This window comes from Aotus nancymaae, unplaced genomic scaffold (assembly GCF_030222135.1).
Source record: "Aotus nancymaae isolate 86718 unplaced genomic scaffold, 86718_ANA_hifiasm-v0.15.2.pri h1tg000016l, whole genome shotgun sequence".
Lineage (NCBI taxonomy): Eukaryota > Metazoa > Chordata > Mammalia > Primates > Aotidae > Aotus > Aotus nancymaae.
Window position 1 is genome coordinate 31,103,250 of NW_026988428.1, and position 20,565 is coordinate 31,123,814.

Sequence of the window (20,565 nt, forward strand, 5' to 3'; positions counted from 1 at the left end):
AGATTAGAAGAACACTTTTTTATGGCTATTGATTCTCTTTTAAGTCTCTGTGTATTCCCATTAGGATTACATTATTGTAATTACTAAAGTAATAAGTGTACCTGCATTGACATTATATACCACAATAAGCAACTAAGCAGAGTTAAAGAGTAAACAAGAAGGCTTGTAAATCAGACTTAACCATTAATATTGTAGTAGAATCTTGGTTCTGCTCAACTCTATGGATAGTTACTGCAATTCCCTGAAATTCTGCTAGCGGTCCCACATTAAATATACCCCATTTTTAAAACCAAAACTGAGACTCAGAAAAGAATTCATCAGAATCAACACCAGAAACACCAGAAATAATGACGACATGGTTTGCCAGGAAATTAAACAGGTTCAGGCTGTGAGAATGGCTTGTCTAATTTCCTGTGTAGAATTTTTCTTGCTCCCCCTCCCTTCACCACCACCTCCTCAAATGCATGTGTGTAAATATCAGAGACCTGATTCTTCTATCACCTCTATAAACTTCCAAATGGAAAGTATGCAATAGAAAAAAATCAATGACAATGGCTTCATTAAGTTCATTGAAATGTAATTATGGTATGAAGATGATGTTCATAAAGTAGAATTTTTGGCCGGGCACGGTAGCTCATGCCTGTAATCCCAGCACTTTGGGAGGCCGAAGTGGGCAGATCATGAGGTCAGGAGTTCGAGACCAGCCTGACCAACATGGTGAAACCCCAGCTTTACTAAAAATACAAAAAGTAGCCAGGTGTGGTGGTGCGTGCCTGTAATCCCAGCTACTCAGGAGGCTGAGGCAGGAGAATTTCTTGAACCAGGGAGGCAGAGATTGCAGTGATTGAGATCGTGCCACTGCACTCCAGCCTGAGTGACAGAGTGAGACTCTGTCTCTAAATAAATACATAAATAAATAAAGCAGAATTTTCAAATGTTTGGCCTTCCAAAAAGCCATACGTTGTCAAGCCCTGATGATGTCTTCAGGTTGCAGTGAAATTTTCCCTGCAGAAGTCTTTCCTTTCATTGATTTGAATCTTAACCAAGAAAAATAATATGTTGACATTTCAAATTATACTCCAAAGAGTAAAGGCATGTCCCTTACAAACGGAAGCATTTTTAATCATATTACAATGATTCTTAATGATTTCTACCTTTTTAAGAGCAAGAAATCGCAAGAGACTAATGACTTTCATTTCCCATTAGAGGAAAAAGTAGATGTTAGCTTTATAAATATAAAATCACCACAGTGGTCCAAATACTCAATCATTCTCAAAAAGTACTTTTCATCCTTTCCCAAGTTGCACCGAGCTTTTTATTCTTTGTTTTGTGTCCATGTAAGGTGCTTGACCAGCCTGTAAAGAGCAGATAATGGTTCCTTCCTTCTGACATGCTTTCTAAAATATTAACATCCTTTTCCTTTATAAAATGTTTTAAGTCAGGGATGGTGGCTCATGCCTGTAACCCCAGCACTTTGGGAGGCTGAGATGGGAGGATTGCTCAGAAGTTCAAGACCAGCCTGGGCAACATGGCGAAATCCCATCTCTACAAAAAAATGCAAAAATTTAGCCAGGTGTGGTGATGCATGCCTGTAGTCCCAGCTACCTGGGAGGATGAGGTAGAAGGGTCACCTGAGTGCAGGAGGCCAAGGCTGCAGTGAGCCATATTCATACCACTGCACTCCAGCTGGGTAACAGAATGAGACCCTGTCTAAAATAAAAAAAATCTTAAAAGACAAAATATTAAAAGGCACAATCTTAGCTCCATTAAAAGATAGGCAAACTTGCTGGGCACAGTGGTTCATGCTTGTAATTCCAGCACTTGGGAGGCCAAGGCAGGTGAATCACCTGAGGTCAGGAGTTCGAGACCAGCCTGGCCAACATGGTGAAACCACATCTCTACTAAAATTACAAAAAACTAGCAGGGCATGGGGGTGGTCGCCTGTAATCCCAGCAATTCAGGAGGCTGAGGCAGGAGAATCACTTGAACCCAGGAGGTGGAGGTTGTGGTGAGCCGAGATTGTGCCACTGCACTCCAGCCTGGGCAACAAGAGCAAAACTCCGTATCAAAAAAAAAAAAAAGATAGGCAACCTAAACACTAATGGATTGTGCTTCCATTTCTAAACAGCTTTTCTATCTCAATAATTAGGATATTTATAAATCTTTTCAACATGTAGAAAAGCCATCTTAACCTTGCGAATAGTATATTACTCAGTTACTTGCTGAAAATGCAGCCCCCAGTGAAGAAAAAGATATATTTTGAGATTGTCAATTCAGAAACATGCATGCCATTTTCTCAATTTAATGCAGACCATGATAACACATACAGGATTGATCGTATAAAAATGAAAATTTAGATAGAATTCAAAAAGATTTCAGGACTCAATCAGTAACCTTAATTAATCTATGCAAATCTCCAGGCAAGAAAGGACAGATAATATTGATCAAATATTAAAAGATATGTAATAATAGCTACCTAACCTTTTCCCGGCAGGAAAACTAACTTACTGGATAAGGGTAAATCCTTTAGGGTAAAACTAAGTAAGCCTCAATTTCCAGCTTTAGGACTTACTAGCTCTCTGACTCATTTACTTAGCAATTATGTTCAGTAATTTGAAAGCTCGGCCAGGCACAGTGGCTCACACCTGTAATCCTAACACTTTGGGAGTCCAAGGATGGCAGAACACCTGAGCTCAGATGTTCAAGACCAGCCTGGCCAACATGGTAAAACCCCATCTCTACTGAAAAAACAAAAAAAAATTAGCTGGACGTGATGGTGTTTACCTGTAGTCCCAGCTACTCAGGAGGCTGAGGCAGGAGATCGCTTGAACCCGGGAGGCACAGGTTACAGTGAGCCAAGATTGTGCCACTGCACTCCAGCCTGGGTAACAGAGCGAGACACAGTCTCAAAATTAATTAATTAATTAATTGTGAAAGCCTCTTATATTATTTTCTTTAATTGTGATTTGTCTTCCTTCGCTGTTTAACCTTCTCCCTGTGTACATTTTGTCTTGTCATCTGGGCCCTGTAAATTCCCTGGAAGCATAGCCTGTATATCCTTCAGAGTGCCTTGCAAATTGTTGGTGCTCCTTCACTATTCAGTCATTTGATTTGGCTCCTAAATAGGACATGGCTTCCCCTGATAGGGCCTGCATTGCTGCTAGTTGAATGTGCAGAGCCCTTTGGAGAGCATACCTATGAAGGTGCATCATTGGTGATTTGTGAATCACGTCTTGCTTGCTAATAAGCATCTGGGTAGAACAATCTACTCCCCTCTACTCTTCATATTTTGAAAGTTACAAAAGGAAGCAGAGAGGAAAACTGGAATCGTCTTCGGTCTCTATTCTTAGTCTTCAGAGGTATCATGATGGGTTTATTTTATCTTTTCAACTACAGGTAGCTGAGCAGCTTATCAATCCTTTTGGAGAAGATGATGATGATTTTGAAACTAATTGGTGCATTGACAGAAATTTGCAGGTTAGAGGAATTTTTCTTTCTTTTTCAAATATTAATAATAAATCACTTGTGATATTTCAACCGTAAGCAGATTTTAGATGCACACCCCTTGGCTTCAGAGCTTTAGCCACAGATGAAAGAGGCTTGGCTGTATACTATGCTGTCTCAGGTCCTTTTGGAAGCTTACACATCTGGGATTTCAGCTCCAGTGAAATTTAGTTCCTTTTAAGTAGAATTTCAAGCCAGTTTTCTTTGTAAGTCTCTCTATTGGCTTTTTCCAGCCTCTTACATCTCAGCATAGAGCAGTATTTTTAATTGTTCTTTAGTTGGTTTTCTATTGCAAACCAGAGAGGTTAAAAGTGACTTAAAATGGCATCTAGACACAATCTGGTAGGAGTTCCCAAAGTCACATCAATCCCAGCAGTCAGATAGCCAACAGCTGGACACTGGGAACCTGGGCCACGCCAGCCTGTGTCTCAAATCTGCATGAAATGCACTATTTCAGAGAGCTTTTCATGAAGAATCAGCATGAAGGAATTTTCCTTTTAGGCAAGACCCACCTCAGACCATTCTCTTCCCTATGAACCACAGACGAGTGAAGGCCTTCACCTTGTTCATTTGTTTCAAGCCCTTACTCAGCTGTTAAATAAGTTCAAACATCTCACAGTAGATCTCAATGTCAGTCTCTTAGGGAGAAAACATAATGCCTAGGTCACTCACTTTGTCAAAATGGGGTTCCAGAGGATTAATAATTTATTCATGCATCACTTTGTCAAAGCCAAGAGGAGAGATCACCATAGTGCTAAGCAGTATAGACTTTGTTTTTCCAAACGAAGAAATGGATAAGAAACCAGGGCATATAAGAAGTGATGTCAGGTAAAAATGTGTTTATAGGGTTAGCAGAATGAAAGTTGTAATCTTCACCTTCCTGTAATATTTGAGGTTAAGTGGATGTTATCAGGTAAAACAACACCATAATTGTGAGCAAAGAATAAAAAGATGTCTCCTCTCCCTCCAGATAAGAGGCAGCTCCACTCTGGAGCATGTGGCTTAATCCCAGAGTGTGGGAGGCTTTAAGCCCCATTTACCCTCACTGCCAAGTGCTCTTGAGCAGTAAAAGACAGATACAACTTTCTGCGGCAGCTGTGGTCATGGCAAATGTGAACTATAGAAATTTGCATATTCACTTACTTAGACTGTGTCCTGGCTCACTCTAATGCTCATCTGCCCACAGGAACTTCTCCTTTTTATTTAATTTACATCTGAGTTATTCTAACAATATAACAATGATTTTAGGTCTCTCTTTTAGCTGTGGATGAAATGCACATGAGCTTACCCAAGATGAAGAAGGACATTTACTGGGACGATTCTGCTGCTCGCCCACCATACACATTGGCAGCTGCTGACTATTGCATTCCCTCATTTCTGGGGTCAACAGTCCAGATGGGGTAAGTGCAGTTTTAAAAAATCTCTAATATTTTCCAGCCTGAGCAACATAGTGAGACCTTGTCTCTACAAAAAAAAAAAAAAATTTAAAGTAGCCAGCTGTGATGGCACCCGTAGTCTTAGCTACTTGGGGAGGCTATAGTCGGAGGATTGCTTAAGCCCAGGGATTCAAGGCTGCAGTGAGCTGTGATTGTGCCATTCCACTCCAGCCTGGGCAATAAAGTGAAACCCTGTCTCAAGAAAAATAAATAATTAATTAAAATTAAAATTAAGGGTAGGCATGATGGCTCACACCTGTAATCTCAGCACTTTGGGAGGCCGAGGAGGGCAGACCATAAAGTCAGGAGAAAGAGACCATCTTGGCCAAAACGGTGAAACCCCATTTTTACTAAAAATACAAAAATTAGCCAGGCATGGTGGTGGGCACCTGTAATCCCAACTACTCAGGAGGCTGAGGCAGAAGAATTGCTTGAACCTGGGAGGCAGAGGTTGCAGAGAGCCGAGATCGCACCACTGCACTCCAGCCTAGGCAACAGAGGGAGACTCTGTCTCAAAAAAAAAATTAATTAAAATAATTATCTCCAATATTTAGGAAATGAGCAGATAGATCACTGTTCTAATCTTTGTAACTTTTTTTGACATTTCTTCTACCTGGGCTTAGTATGTAAGTCGGTCTCTGTTTAGTGGTTTTAACATAGCAATCACTCCTATGTATCATGAGCCTTAAGTAAATGAGTTGAGGCCTGAAGTAAATCAGGCCCAGTTCTAGAATAATTTCATTAAGTCTGATCATGTATTTGATATTGGAGAAGTGTGTGAATGTGGGAGAAGTTTAAGTATATTTGCTGAAGGCAAATGCCACAGTTTCCAAGTAAATTAAAGATAAAAACACAAATTTAGAAAGTAAGAAACTCTCCACTCAAAAAAAAAAAAAAAAACTGTAGCAAAAGAGGAATCTTTTGTGGAATTTTTCTTATAATTCTTGGCAAGACTGTGGCTTACTGTTCCCTGAGGCCTGCTCTAAGCAGATTCGTGCAGTGGGTTCACGTCCCATGATTGCTGCCTGTGACCCTTCTTTCCCTCCTCCCTGGAGTAGCCTGCCCTCCTCCTTCCATGTTCAGGAGATCTTGCTCCAACCCTACTCCCTCTGAACGTCTCCTAATCCCCATCAATGATGGTTTGTGGCACTTCTCTTCCAAAGGGGCCTCTGAGGCTGAAAACCTTTCAAGACCCAAATAAAAGGAAGACTGAAAGTGAATTTCAGTAGTTGTGGCAAATAATGAGAAAGATTTAGGAGCCAGGAGATTTGCCTTGTTGCCTGCAAAACACATCTTACAGAAGGTTGCCTACTCCAGGCTAGACTTGCTTCTGCTTCTATGTACCCTTCTAAATCCAGACCCACCCACCCAGGGCTCCTTCCAGGCCAGGGAACCCATCCCTGCCCCTGATATATTCTCAGGGTCCATGGCTAGTAATCACTTGTTGTATGCATGTCCCAGCCTTTGGATACCTTCTGCAGGGGCAGAGCTTCATGGACATCCAGCACTCCTCTCAATTTTCAGAATTAATAAGAGCTGTTTTTCTGTGAGTTTGATTTTAGATAATTAAATATGCTTTATCCCTCTCCTCACTGCCACCATTGATTAATGCAAAATACTTGAAGATTTAACTTGAAAAGAGACCAACAATATTGGTAGAATCAGGGCATCATTGTGATGGCTCTATTTAGACAGCAGATCTCCACACGCTCTACTTCTAACGTTCACTGAGTTGTTCTTGCCCCATGGTTAAGATGATTTTTTGAAGGTCTCAAAATTTTTATCCTGATCTACTTATTCATCCTAATCATCAAAATTCTGCAAATTACTACATAAATTTCCATGTTCCTTAGAAAATATTAGAACACATGTTTCTCCTGTTTCTAAATACAGAAACAGAATAAGGGATTGACAAGATCTCAGAGAAAATTTCTTCCCCAAAAGATTATTGGGAAGATTAGATGAGATTGTAAACATTAAAATGTTCCAGATAAAACAAGAGAGCATGACGATCATTATCACCTAGTCAAGTCTTATTTGTGGTTGTCAAACTGAAGCAGAGAAAGATTAAATAACTTTAAGCTATTTTTCATATTAAACTTATCCTGGAAATTTAGGACAGAAAATAAAACAACTGAGACAAAACCAGGGCGTACAATATTTAAAAGTGCAGCAAAAAATTATCAATTGTCAGGGAGAAGTCCTCCAACTAAAATGGGCTATTCACCAGCAGAGTGGAGAGAGGAAGAGACAAAGGCCAGAATCTATGGTGAGAGGGTTTTGTGAGAGGTTTAACTGGATCTGCTAGAACCAATTGATCAAAGAAACAATTAGGCAAAAGCTCACTTGAACTTGATTTTCTATATGAATGAGGACCATTTCAGTGGACCACAATCCAGGAAACTTTACTGCAGGAACATAGGAGATTGGAAGCCCTGAGTTGATAGAAACGTCCCCCTTTGGATTTATTAGTGTCCATTTTTCCTATGATTGTGGTATTAGACAAAATGTTTCTGGTTGCCTATGACAGAAAACCAAATTCAAACTTTCTTAAGCAAAAAGAAGTTTATAGTGTCACATCCAGAGACGAGCCTAGCTTTGGGTGTCACTGGATCCAGAGGCTCAGAGGATGTCACCAGGACTCACGGTTGCCGGTCTCTCTCAGGTCTGCTTTTCTCTCCACTGGCTCAGTTTTCAGGCAGGCTCTCACATCCTGAGGGCAAAATGGCAAGCTTCAGGCTTACAACGGACTTTCTCAGCTAACCTGTGGAAAAAGAACATCTCTTTTCCAACTCTTGAAACTGAAGTGCCGATTTGCTATGACTGACTGGGCTTGGTTCACATATCTGTTCCCAAACTAATTACTATCAACAGGGAGACAATATTTTGACTATTCGTGGCTGGTTTATATGTCCATCTTTGAAGGAAGGGTTATAGTCAGCCCCATCCAACCATATGGAGTATGTGATGTCCCAGGAAAAATCAGGGTGCTATTATCAGGAAGAGGGTGAATAGTTTCGCTGGGCTGACAAAAACAATAGATGCCATCTAAAATCATAGAAGATAATTCCCTAAGCAATGAATGCTTCCCTCACCAAATACAAGGTCAATGTCAAATGAGCCACCTGACTGAGGCTCAGGGTGAGGGAAGGCAAAAGGTAAGAAATGTTGTGGCACAGGTGGCTTTGTCGGTGCTGACTGAGCCAATGAGCTCTTTGCATGAGGGTGAACATCCCGTGTCAAGAGGCTGTAGACACAAAGCATTCCACTTTATAAAGTACCTGCTGCTTGATGATCATATAAAATCCTTTTCTGGATGAGATTTTTTTCTTTTCTTTTCTTTTCTTTTCTTTTGTTTTTGAGACAGAGTCTCAGTCTGTCGCCCAGGCTGGAGTGCAGTGCCGTGATCTCAGCTCACTGCAACCTCCACCTCCTGGGTTCAAAGGATTCTCCTGCCTCAGCCTCTCAAGTAGCTGGGACTACAGGCAAGGGCCACCACGCCCAGCTAATTTTTTGTATTTTAGTAGAGATGGGGTTTCACCGTGTTAGCTAGGATGGTCTCAATCTCCTGACTTCATGATCAGCCTGCCTCAGCCTCCCAAAGTGCTGGGATTACAGGCGTGAGCCACTGGGCCCTGCCTTTTTTCTTTTTTTCTTATTACCTTTACAGTGTATGTTCCCTGCATATTTAATTCAGAAATCAAATTTTCCTTACCTTTTCACATCAATATTTTGGGTTTGTAGCCACAATTCTCATAATCCAGATATTCTAAGATCAAAGCAATGTCCTTCAAGAACAGAGCAGAAGTACTACTCTCCAAAGGCAACCCACAAGATTGCCCGCCTCACAGCCAGCACATTCGGCAGCGCTGTTCACATTCAGCACACTGTTCATTTCCACTTCAGAAGGACACGCCTTGGAGACAATGTCTTTATTCTCTATATTAAGGAATATGTTCAAAACATGGCCCTATTTTCTGCATATTTACTAAACATATATAACTCAAATAAATTAATTTTCTCTCTTTCTAGCTTAAGAACAAATTTAAAATATATTTTCCCTTGGACTCTCACATACAGAATGCACTCATTTATTTATTCAGGTAAATTTTTTTCAGGGCCTAGTATGAGGTAGGTTCTATGCCAGATGCTAGAGGTAGTCAAAAAAGAAAAGAAAAAAACACCTCCTAAGCTCACAGACATAAGGAGAAACAAGTGACGATACAATGTGGTAAATGCTACAGTGCAGAAATGCTCAGCCTTGTGGGAACACACGCAGTGATACACTTCACCCAGCCTGAAGAAGCAGAGAAAGCCTCTTGGAGTCGGGGACTCTAATATACATCTTTAAGAATGAGTTAGGAGGCGGGGCGTGGTGGCTCACACCTGTAATGCCAGCACTTTGGGAGGCCGAGGAGGGTGGATCACTAGAGGTCAGGAGTTCAAGACCAGCCTGGCTAACACGATGAAACACTGTCTCTACTACAAATGCAAAATTAGCCACACATGGTGGCACAGCCTTTAATCCCAGCTACTCAGGAAGCTGAGGCAGGAGAATTGCTTGAACTCAGGAGGCAGAGGAGGTTGCAGTGAGCCAAGATCGTGCCATTACACTCCAGCCTGGGTGACAAGAGCAAAACTCCATCTCAAAAAGAAAAAGAAAAAAAAAGAAAAAAAGAATGAATTAGGAGCCAGCGCACAGATAAGATTGAGGGGATTCAACAGAGGGCACATTTCAGGCCAATATGGGCAAAGATAGAAAGGAATGATAAATAGTGTACTCAGGGTAACAATTTGATAGGCAAAGCAGAAGAGCCAAGAAATGAATCTGGAGAGGAGGCAAGGACAGAAGATGGAGGGTTTTATAGGGTGGGTAAAGGATTTCAGCCATTATTCAAAGCTATTAAATAACAGGGTCACATTGTTGCTTTAGAGAGATTAGCCTGGTGGCTGGCAGAAAGCCGGAGAGCTGAGGATAAGACCAGAGCCAGAGTTAGCAGGCTGTTGTCATTTAAACAGAAGAGGATAAGGGCCTGAGGTAGGTGTATTACAAGAGATGTAGACAGTAGAGATGACAGAAGGGACAGATTCAAGAAAGAAGAAGGAGTGAAGAATGGTAATAAACCAAAGATGACAGAGAGGTAAGGGTAGGAGCTGCTCTAAGGAAAAGATTATAAGCTCTCTGTTTTGCATGTGTTTAATTTGAGACCTCTGTGGGCAATTCACCTGGAGATGGCCAGCAGGCAGTGAGTCCAGAGACAGAGGATGCATTTTACTGATATCAGTACGTAGAATCAGAGTGGGTGGGAGCACCCAGAACAGTGTCAAGGAAGCAGAGCAGAATAGGAAGGGTAGAATACTATCACTGAAAGGGTGATCACAGGAAAAGGGTAGTCAGAGCAGGAATGGTCAATATAGATTCAGGGTAACCCAGAAAATGCCCTGCCAAAAGGCCAAAGGTACAAACTTTCCTAATAAAGCCTGAAAAGCATGCGACAGGTTTTGCATGTTAGGGTCATCAGAGACTTAAGTGAGCATACAAGGCAGAAATTAAACTACAGTAGGTTAGAAGTGATTGACAGGTAAGAAGGTCAAGATTGCCAGTGTAAGCTGTTTTTAAAAAATAATTTTATTATAGAAAAGTTCAAACAGGGCCAGGCACGATGGCCCACGCCTGTAATCCCAGCACTTTGGAGGCCGAGGCAGGCAGATCACTTGAGGCCATGAGTTTAAGACTAGCCTGGCCAACGTGGTAAAACCCCCATCTCCACCAAAAATACAAAAATTAGCCAGGCATAGTGACGCATGCCTGTAGTTCCAGCTTTTTGGGAGGCTAAGGCAGGAGAATTGCTTGAACCCAGGAGGGGGAGGTTGCAGTGAGCCGAGATTGTGACACTGCACTACAGTTTGGGCAACAGAATGAGATCCTGTCTCAAAAAAAAAAAAAGTGTAAGCAGATCCAAAGGTAGAGAACAAGCTGTGATAAAGCTCCATGTACCCATCATTCACTTCAATGATCAAGTCATGGCCAGTCTTATTTCCTTCCCCACCCGCCTTTATCTTCCCTGCCATTTGATCATGGTAAAGCAATAGACCATAATACCATTTTCATACTTTAAAAACAAAAAGAAAACAAAACCAAGACACATGTAATTCCTCAATTCATTAAGTATCCATGGACTATTTTTTTGAGAAGTCTGAATTGACAAGGTAAACAGACCAGATAGTATCCACTAAGAAAGGGACTCATCTGTTTCCCTCCTCAATTCAGAATTCCAGGGATGGCTTTTTTGTTTTGTCTTGGGTGACGCTAATGCCATATTGTTTTACTTGCTTTTTTTTTTTTTTTGGTTTTTTGTTTTTTGGGTTTTTTTGGAGACAGAGTCTCTCTCTGTCGCCCCCAATGGAGTGCAGTGGTGCGATCATGGCTCACTGCAACTTCCTCCTCCTGGGTTCAAGCAACTCCCTTGCCTCAGCCTACCAAGTAGATGGGATCACAGGCATGCATTACCACACCTGGCTAATTTTTGTATTTTTAGTAAAGACGGAGTTTCAACCATATTGGACAGGTTGGTTTTGAACTCCCGACCTCAGGTGATCCATCTGTCTTGGCTTCCTTAGAATTATCTTCACCACTTGTACTGAATTTCACTTTGCTGCTGTATCCCGGCCTTGTTCGGACAGAGCCATTAAGACTTCCTCTGGTGTTTACTGTAGTGCTGTCCACTGTGTGACTTAGCATCCCTTTTAGCAGAGGACCCACAAGAAGAAATCTATTTCAGACATCGGTGGGCAAATCTTACACTATTTATCTTACAAACTTTATAATTTTATAATTAATGATGGTTTCCTTTTCATTTTGGCTGCTGGGAAGCTGACAATCAAATTTGCGGCCCACCTTTAGCAAATCTGTGGAATGGGATTTTTTGGGCATGAATTTCTAGATTCTGTGTTTTTTATGATTGTTCCTTATTCTACCTCTACTATATTGGCCTGATTTTATATATCACATAAATGTAATAATATATAACATAATATTATTTATAATAATATAATAATATATAATGTAATATTATTTATATATTATATAAACATAATAGTATATAAAAGTAATATTTTATATATTATATATGTTTATATAATAATATATAAAATATAATATCTTATATATAACCCATATTATTGCAATTTATGTATTTACATAAGCCACTTCAAATCCTTTGTAAGACAAAGAAAGATGTGATAAAGAAACAAATTAATAACTCTCCTTGTTTTGAAAAAGGAAAGAAAAAAGACAGGCTGAGCAAAAGGAGCCCAATGGAAGAGAGGAAAGACACACAGGAGCAAGGTGGGATGACAGAGCAAGGGCCTAAAGACACAGGGCCGGCTCCCGGTGGGTGGGGGGAGGCCCCAGTGCCTGAGCTAGAGGGAAGCAGCTGAAGTTGGATGCAGTAAGGGGAGAGGGGGAGATGGTGCCTGTGCACTAGGGAAGCAGGAACCAATGTTCTTGCCTCATCTAGACATCGTGTCGTAATCTAAAGGAAGCATTAACAGAGCTCATCTTTCTCTGTCCAATCTAGGACCAAAGAGCTGCTGTTTCAAAACTGCATTTTATAAGCTTTCATACCAATCCAACGCTGAAGTTCTATCTCCTAATCTTTGCATGGAGCATGTTAAAAATCAACTTCAAAATCAATACTTGGAAGGAAAAAAAGTCAGTTAAAAATCTGAATGCAGTACCCAAAATAGAAATGCTTTCATAAATATGCCAGTCTTGAACATTTAATAAATAGTGATTATTACATGGCCAGTAATCTACATTGAGCCATTTTATGAGTTAATAAGCAATGAAAAAATATTTCTTGGGCGAATTCTTTTACCATTATCTCATGTGAGATCACTTCAGTTGAATCTGTTTTGCTTGTTCTTTTGTGATAATATGGAATTCTTTCTAATCTGCTGGAGTTTTGTTTTTGGTTTTTGTTTGTTTGTTTTTGTCTTTTGTATTTTTGAGACAGGGACTCCCTCTGTCACCCAGGATGGAGTGTAGAGTGGTGCGATCACACTTGAACAAGCAGCCTTGAACTCCTGGGTTAAAGCAATCTTCCTGCCTCAGCCTTCAGGTGCACACTACCATGCCTGTCTTTTTTTTTTTAGGAGGCAAAGGTCTGCCTATGTTGCCCAGTCTGGTCTTGAACTCCTGGTCTCAAGTAATCCTCCCACCTAGACCTCCCAAGTGTTGGGATTCCCGGTGGGAGCCACTGTGTGCAGCCTTGACCTGCTGTTTTAATTAAGGCATCTTTTCATTAGCTTAACTATGGAGACACTATTAACCAAGATCGAGAAAACACCCACAAGTAGCCAAAAGAACATTGTAAGATGCACAATGAGAAAATACACCCAAACCCTAATGTAATAATGAGTTTTCCTAGGACAATAATAAATACATGCATGATAAAAATAATTTTACCCAAGCAAACTTTAAATGCTTAAACTCAAGCCAGCATTGCTGAAAATAATTTTTTAAAAACAAAGGAACAAAACTCAAGATCTAGGCCTACCCTACCACAGCTGGCTTGGGGTAGAGGTAGAATGCTTGTCTTCCCATTAGATCATCATGAGTCACTTCAAAATTCTTACTGTCTTTTAATTACTTGGGATTACCCATTAACACAAATGTTCAAGACTCTGAGGAATGGAACACATAGAAATTAAAGACCTGAAGTCTCATAATGCCCTTTAGTCCTATCTTGAAAATCCAAACAGCTAACAGTAAAGAAGATAATCCCTTAAGGGCAATGGAAAAACCCTAACAAACTATCCATCCATAACAGCTAAAGGATTCGAAATTCTGGAGAAGACAGGCTGTAACTGCTTATGAAATGGATCACTCAAGTGTGTCCAGAGTGCTTGCTCTGTCTTGCTAATCTAAAGGCATGCTCCAAGCCTGTAAACTTTAAACTACTAACTATAATCCCATTTAAAGAGCTTTGTTTTCTTGGGCTCTTCTGCCATAATTCAAATAATTATGTCAAAATGTTCTCACATGTATAATGATATTAAAAAGGAGTCTATGAAGTCAATTAAGGATCCCCTTAGTAAAGAGGAAAAATCTTCAAAATTGTAAAGAGTTCTTTGTGGCTAGGAGTTGAGGAATTTATTTAAGATGTATTTGATACTATGAAACTTTGTCAGAAATAATAATTTCTACTAATCTATCTTTATTCTAAAAGTTCTAGGAATATATAACAATAACACAATTTTTTGGTAATTATACATATAGACAAATGTACTTAAAGGGCACAAAATATTTAGGATTACACTGTAGGTCAGAAGTGTTTTTAGTGATATTAATTCAAATATGTCAAAATACATATTTTAGTGGTGAAGACTTTATCAAAGTGTGGTTAAATATACTTCCATGTTGATGTTACTTAGCCAACTATATTCAAATATTTTAGTTTTACAAGAAAATAGATAGTCTGATACATACCATTGCATGCTTATATTACAAACTACCAAAAATATCTCAAACTCTGAATTACTAACTTCAACAAAAGTATATTCTGGGAACATTGATTTTTCACTCAATGTACCAGAAAGGAAGGAGAAATGGAAACTTCCAAGGATGTGAATGTGCATTAAGTTTATAATTTTAGAACTTACTCAGGGATTCTTTCATATCCTGATGTGGGGTCACCATTGGTGTTCAGTTTTCATATTTAAATGGTATCAGATCTGTACACGGCTTGATTTCCTTTTTTAACAAAATTCCTATAGAATGTACCAATATTAAAAAGGCGATTTTAAGTGAACCCCTACTTTGGGCCATAATTTCTTTTTATGTCAGCCAGCAGGAGCCAAGAGAGCATAACCAGGGTGGTGAGATATAGCTAGGTAAGACTCTTTAAAGGCACAGGAGGTCACTTCTTCAACCACATTTGCCAAAACTCTCAGTTCAATGATCAGATAGGCCACCACTGTGGTAGTACGGGGGTCGACAGCCCTAAGTGCAGCTTTCTGGGCTATGAGTACCTCCTAAGATGCTCTAGAGCTTGAAACTGTTCACCCGAAAGAGAGTAGAGGGAGGCTGGGTGAATACAATGTTCAGTGCACTGGATTTTCCTCATAACCTTCAGCCCCACACCTCCCAGCTCAGAGGGAGGGTTGCCTTGCCCATTTTACAAATCCTTGGCTGAAGCTTTGACGATGATTCTGCAATGCACATGGTTAAAAATAGCCGCATGCACCTCAGATGGTTTTGAAGAGTACATTTTGCTTTGTCCATGAAAAAATGCACCTCCACACATGTCTCTGTCCTGATAGATTCTCAGGCAAATTATCGGCTCCCTCCAAGGCAGTCACCTGACTGTGAGTATACTAGCAATTTGAAAACAAAAAATCTGCAGTGAGAAGTAGAACTCATCATATTAAATATCATTTTCCTAAATTCTTCATTTCAGTTATGCTAAAAAGGTCTCTTATGATTCAAAGTTAAATTGTCAAAATAACACTTCAAAAGTAAAGCAGAGAAAGAAAGACAAGCATCATCCAGTTTTATCTTTCAATCTTTTCGAAGCTCTATATTTACCGAATCACTCTTGTGAGAAGGGGGTTGCTCTGCAAAAAGCTTGCTTTGGAGAAATGCATTAAATCTTTCAAGCTATCAGGGCTCTTTTTGTCTTTCTATATTAGACACATCCCAAGAAGTATGGCAGTCTGCTGACATCTTCATCAGCCTGTCTCTTGCCTCTTTGTTATGGCAGCAGAGGGTGAAGCATGTTCTTCTGCACCCCTGACCAGCCCAAGCATCTTTTAAAGTTTCTAATTAAATCATGGCTGCTTATGCCCTCAGATATTTGTCATTTGCAAGGGAAACCATGGGGCTGATATTTACCTAGGTATTTCATATATATTTTGAAATTTGAGTTTTTAATTAACACTTGAGATTAAAATAATTTTAATCCAGACATCTATCTAACCTGTGGAATTAATGCATGCTCTCCCTCCTCTGGACTCAACTATAGCTAACTAGCCTGACTGGCTTAACACAACCTTTTCTCTCTCTTCTTTTACTCTTCTCTCTTTCAAAAATAGCCCAATATGTGATGCAATCGTTCTCATTCTCATGTTTCCTATATTTTTGTAGTGATAGTTTCTATTGCACAATAAATACATATTGCAGGATTTGATGATGTTTGGCAAGTGGCACACACACAAAAAAACAATATCGAGAGGCAAGGTCAGGGTAGTCTGTCTCCACAATTTTCACCATTTGAGCAGCCCTCTCTTCTTCCCTCAAATAACCCAGCTTCTTCCAGTTCTTATATTTCCCCTCCACCCACCCAGTGCCCTAGTCTTATCATTAAATGACTAAGTCATCCCTTTTGAGGGTGTTAATTGTTAAGTGATATCTCCTAGATGTAGTAACTTTTTTTTTTTTTTTTTTTTTTGAGACGGAGTTTTCGCTCTCGTTACCCAGGCTGGAGTGCAATGGCGCGATCTCGGCTTACCGCAACCTCCGCCTCCTGGGTTCAGGCAATTCTCCTGCCTCAGCCTCCTGAGTAGCTGGGATTACAGGCACGCGACACCATGCCCAGCTAATTTTTTGTATTAGTAGAGATAGGGTTTCACCATGTTGACCAGGATGGTCTCGATCTCTTGACCTCGTGATCCACCCGCCTCGGCGTAACATTTTTTAAAAGGACAATCTTGAGGAAGAAAGGAGAGTGACCTTCACACACACATTATCATCTCCTCCGAACCTGTACGAGAAGTCAGTGATGACTTGGAAACCGCCTCTGAAAGTTTGCCAGTCATGGACAGAGTCCTTTTTACATGCTCTACTTTGAAAGCTTTCCTACAAATGTCTTTGAACTTTCAAACAACCTAAAAGGCAGGTAAAGGATTATTATCACCAGCTTATCAAGGATGATGCTAAGTTCCCAGAGGTTATGTGAGTCCCCAAAGGTCACAGAGCTGGTTGGTGTCAGCCTAGACGGCAGTAATCCTGGCTCTGCAAGCTCTCAAATTATTTTTCCCACCACAGAGACGGTTCTCAAATTTCATCCCTGGAAACTGATGGCCGCATGACACTTTCCATGAATGTCCTCCTATCTCTAATTACCTGCCTTGTTCAGTCCAAATGAGTTCTAGAATATAAAACCTAGCTTTTTCAGCTGACTGTCTCTAATATACAGGAATATAATAAGGGTACTTTTGTTCTATCATATAATATTTCTGCTATCAGTTGGTTAAATGATATTATATTGAGCTCAGGACTGTACTAACCCTAGACTAAGAGGATACTTTAAAAATCTAAAAAGGAACAGGAAAAAAAAAGCACAAAAGAACCTAAAATTTATACCCCAGTCTCCCATTTGGGAAATACCCTTTCAAACTATTCTAAGGCTGAGTGTGGTGGCTCTCACCTGTAATCCCAACACTTTGGGAAGCTAAGACAAGAGGACCACTTGAGGCCAGGAGTTCAAGACCCACCTGAACAACATAGGGAGATCCCCATCTCTACCAAAAATAAAAAATTGTCCAAGGATGGTGTGCACACTCACAGTCCTAGCCACTTGGGAGGCCAAGATGGGACGATCACTTAAGTCCAAGAGGTCAAGGCTACAGTGAGCCATGATCGTGCCACTGCACTCCAGCCAGGATCACAGAGTGAGACCCTGTCTCTAAATAAATAAGTATTCTATTTTAAACAATTTTGTTCTTAAACCACAGCTTCTGCTGTCATATATGGGAATGGTGGCTATCAGAGAAAGGAGATGAACATTGTGTGTTGGCAATGAGATCTTCCATGGAAGCATTTAGAAGAAATGTCATTAGGTTTTTCATGCTGGGAAGTTTTCCTACTGCTCTGTTACAGCATTAAGACCTGGAGGGCATCATTCATCATTCAGCATGAGATACATAAAACTACCCCCAGGGTACAGATCACCAAGTGTTATTCCAAAGACCCTGTTTCAAACTAAAGGAGTGAAGTTTTCAAGTCATGTTTCTTATCCAAAGCAGTCATCAACGTTGCTTTTTGTGTAGCCTTCCAGCATGCACACCCCTGCCAACGCCACACAACCCTAGCAATGCCCTCCATTCTCAACGACAATCCACAGCTGCCCTCTGTCTCCAGGATAAAGTCCACATCCCGCAACCTAGTATACGACTCTTCATGGCACAGTCCAAGGACATCTTTCCAGCCCATGCCTGACACTTTTCTGTGTGTTTCACGGAGATTCAAGTATCTCCTATTTCTCAAAAACACCCTAAACTTCCCTGCTGCTTTATTTGTTCAAGTCACTTCTTTCACCTGGAATGTTCTGTCCCTTTTCTATCTATCCAATTCCCACTCAGTGTCAAAGCCCAGCTCAAAAACTTGCTTTTGCAGTTTTTTTGCTAATGCAGCAAATTGTTTATGATAGGTGCTCAATAAATTTAGTCTGGTGAATAAACAGAGAAATCTCATGCATCCACTCCACAGTCTTATGAGGAAGGAAGGCACAATAGAGTCTTCCTGGCAGACGTACCCAATGTCAGTCATGAATCAGTAGGACGCTAGCAAGAACACTAGACATTTTGCAGTTTGCTTGTTGCAACTTGTCCATTTTCCCCCATCTATGACCCAGGGGCTTACACCTCTTGCTGTAGTTGAAGGTATAGTGCATATGCCCTACACTAGGACATAAAGTTTTTGTCTTTTGAGTCACAAAGTTTTGAGGTATTAATAATACAAACTTTTTTCCTAGAAGATTGTCCTTCTTACAAGATTGCATGCTTTAGAGGTAGTTAAAAAAAAAACAAATCCCAAATAAATAGTTGAGATCCCAAATGGAAGACAGATGCCTGTCCTATACAGAGAGATGGCCAGATTGTCCTTGATTCCCGGCGCATATCCGGTGTGGCAGTGTTAGCGAACAAGTGCGCTTGTGGTTCCTCTGGTGTCCTCCTCCCTAACTAAGTGGGTGACTGTGGAGTGTGACTGGAGAGCTAGCCAAATGCAATCCACCCAGCAGGGTCACCAAGGCCACTGAAGCATGAGTCTGCATTTCTCAAGTCAATGTAATAGAATCTGAGCCTCGCACAGTAGAGGGTGGGTCAGAAGGCTATCTGGTAGCCAAGGGCGCTGCTGGGGCTTTAGAAAAACAGCACAACGCTGTAATCAAACACCGTCCCGGGACATTCAGCCAGTTAATCATCTCAGTCACCCATATTTTATTCATAAACATGAGGAACGACATTTTCTTTGGCTATTTGCCCTTTCAAGTTACACCAACATTATACTGTCCCAGTGTTTTCCTTTATGTCACATAAAACGCACCGGGATAGGTAAAGCATCTTGTCACCCAACACCAACACTGGACTGGGACTAGCTGGTTACTGTTGCTCGCAGAGCTAGCATGATGAGCATTCGTAGTTCAAGCACAAGGATTTCAGTCGTTCTTCAAACCTCATTTAGGTTGTAAGTCCACAGAGATGTGTGACAAAGAACTATGTAATCTGAGGCCAGAGTAGACCAACCTACCAAACAGGCTTATTGTCATCTTAATTATTATTTTATGTCAGTCCTAAAGGAGATTTAAAATGGTAGGATTGGCCGAGTGTGGTGGCTCATGCCTGTAAACCCAGCACTTTAGGAGGCTGAGATGGGTGTATCATTTGAGGACAGGAGTTCGAGACCAGCCTGGCCAACATGGTGAAACTCAGTCTCTACTAAAAATACAAAAATTAGCTGAGTGTGGTGGCACACACCTGTAATCCTAGCTACTGGGGAGGCTGAGGCATGAGAGTTGCTTGAACCTGGGAGGCAGAGGTTGTAGTGAGCCAAGATCATACCACTACACTCCAGCCTGGTGGAAGAGTAAGATTCTGTCTTTAATTAACTAATTAAATGGTAGAATTATTTGTTTTATTTTTTAAATAGTAAAAATTCAGCAGGAAATTCTTGGTAGCCAATCCATCAAACTTAATCACAAGGGGAGCCCAATCGCGATGCGAGTTCACCCTAACAGGATGAATATATTCTTTCCACAAGATTCTCATTTCTCTTTTTTTAACCCTAATTATACAGACATAAATGCAAAGACTTATCAGGAATGTTTATGAATTACCTCTGGGCAAGGACTGTGCTTTACTCACTATTCTGCCCTGGGCTGTAGCTCATCCCTTGACCCACGCGTAGTAGGCTTTCCACCAAAGTGATTAAGAGCCAGGGCTTGGAGCCAGACTTCCGAATTTGCTCTCACTAGCTACTTATGCTTAGTGAATCTCTCCAGCCCTCAGTTTCATCATTTGTAAAGTGTAAAAAACAATACCAATACCAACTCATCTAATTATTGTGATAACTGAATGAATCAATGCATAGGAGGTGCTTAGCTGGACCTTAGCATATAGTCAGTAAATGTGAGCTGGTCATTGCACTCTCATGAATTTACCTATGATCCATTGTTAAGGGGGGGTTGATGGGTCCCAGGGAAATACGACCTTAATTCATCTGTACTAAGGGAAAAAAAATATATACTAGATGATAGATAGATAGATAGAGATAATTTTTTAATGTCCAACTCTCTAGATCAGTGATTCTCAAAGTATGATCTGGGGACATCTGGGGATTCCT

General features: G+C 40.6%; 1 protein-coding gene across 11 annotated transcripts in view; it reads left to right on the forward strand.

The window, feature by feature from the left end:
• BEST3 (bestrophin 3) overlaps positions 1 to 20,565 on the forward strand; it is a 44,489-nt gene that overhangs the window by 21,144 nt on the left and 2,780 nt on the right. For 10 of the 11 annotated variants that reach the window (XM_012441432.3, XM_012441437.3, XM_012441439.3 and 7 more), the window contains 3 exons: positions 3,397 to 3,477; positions 4,753 to 4,904; positions 12,223 to 12,288. In XM_012441432.3, the coding sequence (XP_012296855.2) occupies positions 3,397 to 3,477; positions 4,753 to 4,904; positions 12,223 to 12,288 (299 nt within the window). The remainder of the gene's footprint in view (positions 1 to 3,396; positions 3,478 to 4,752; positions 4,905 to 12,222; positions 12,289 to 20,565) is intronic. The other variant, XM_064376996.1, reaches the window with a different exon arrangement.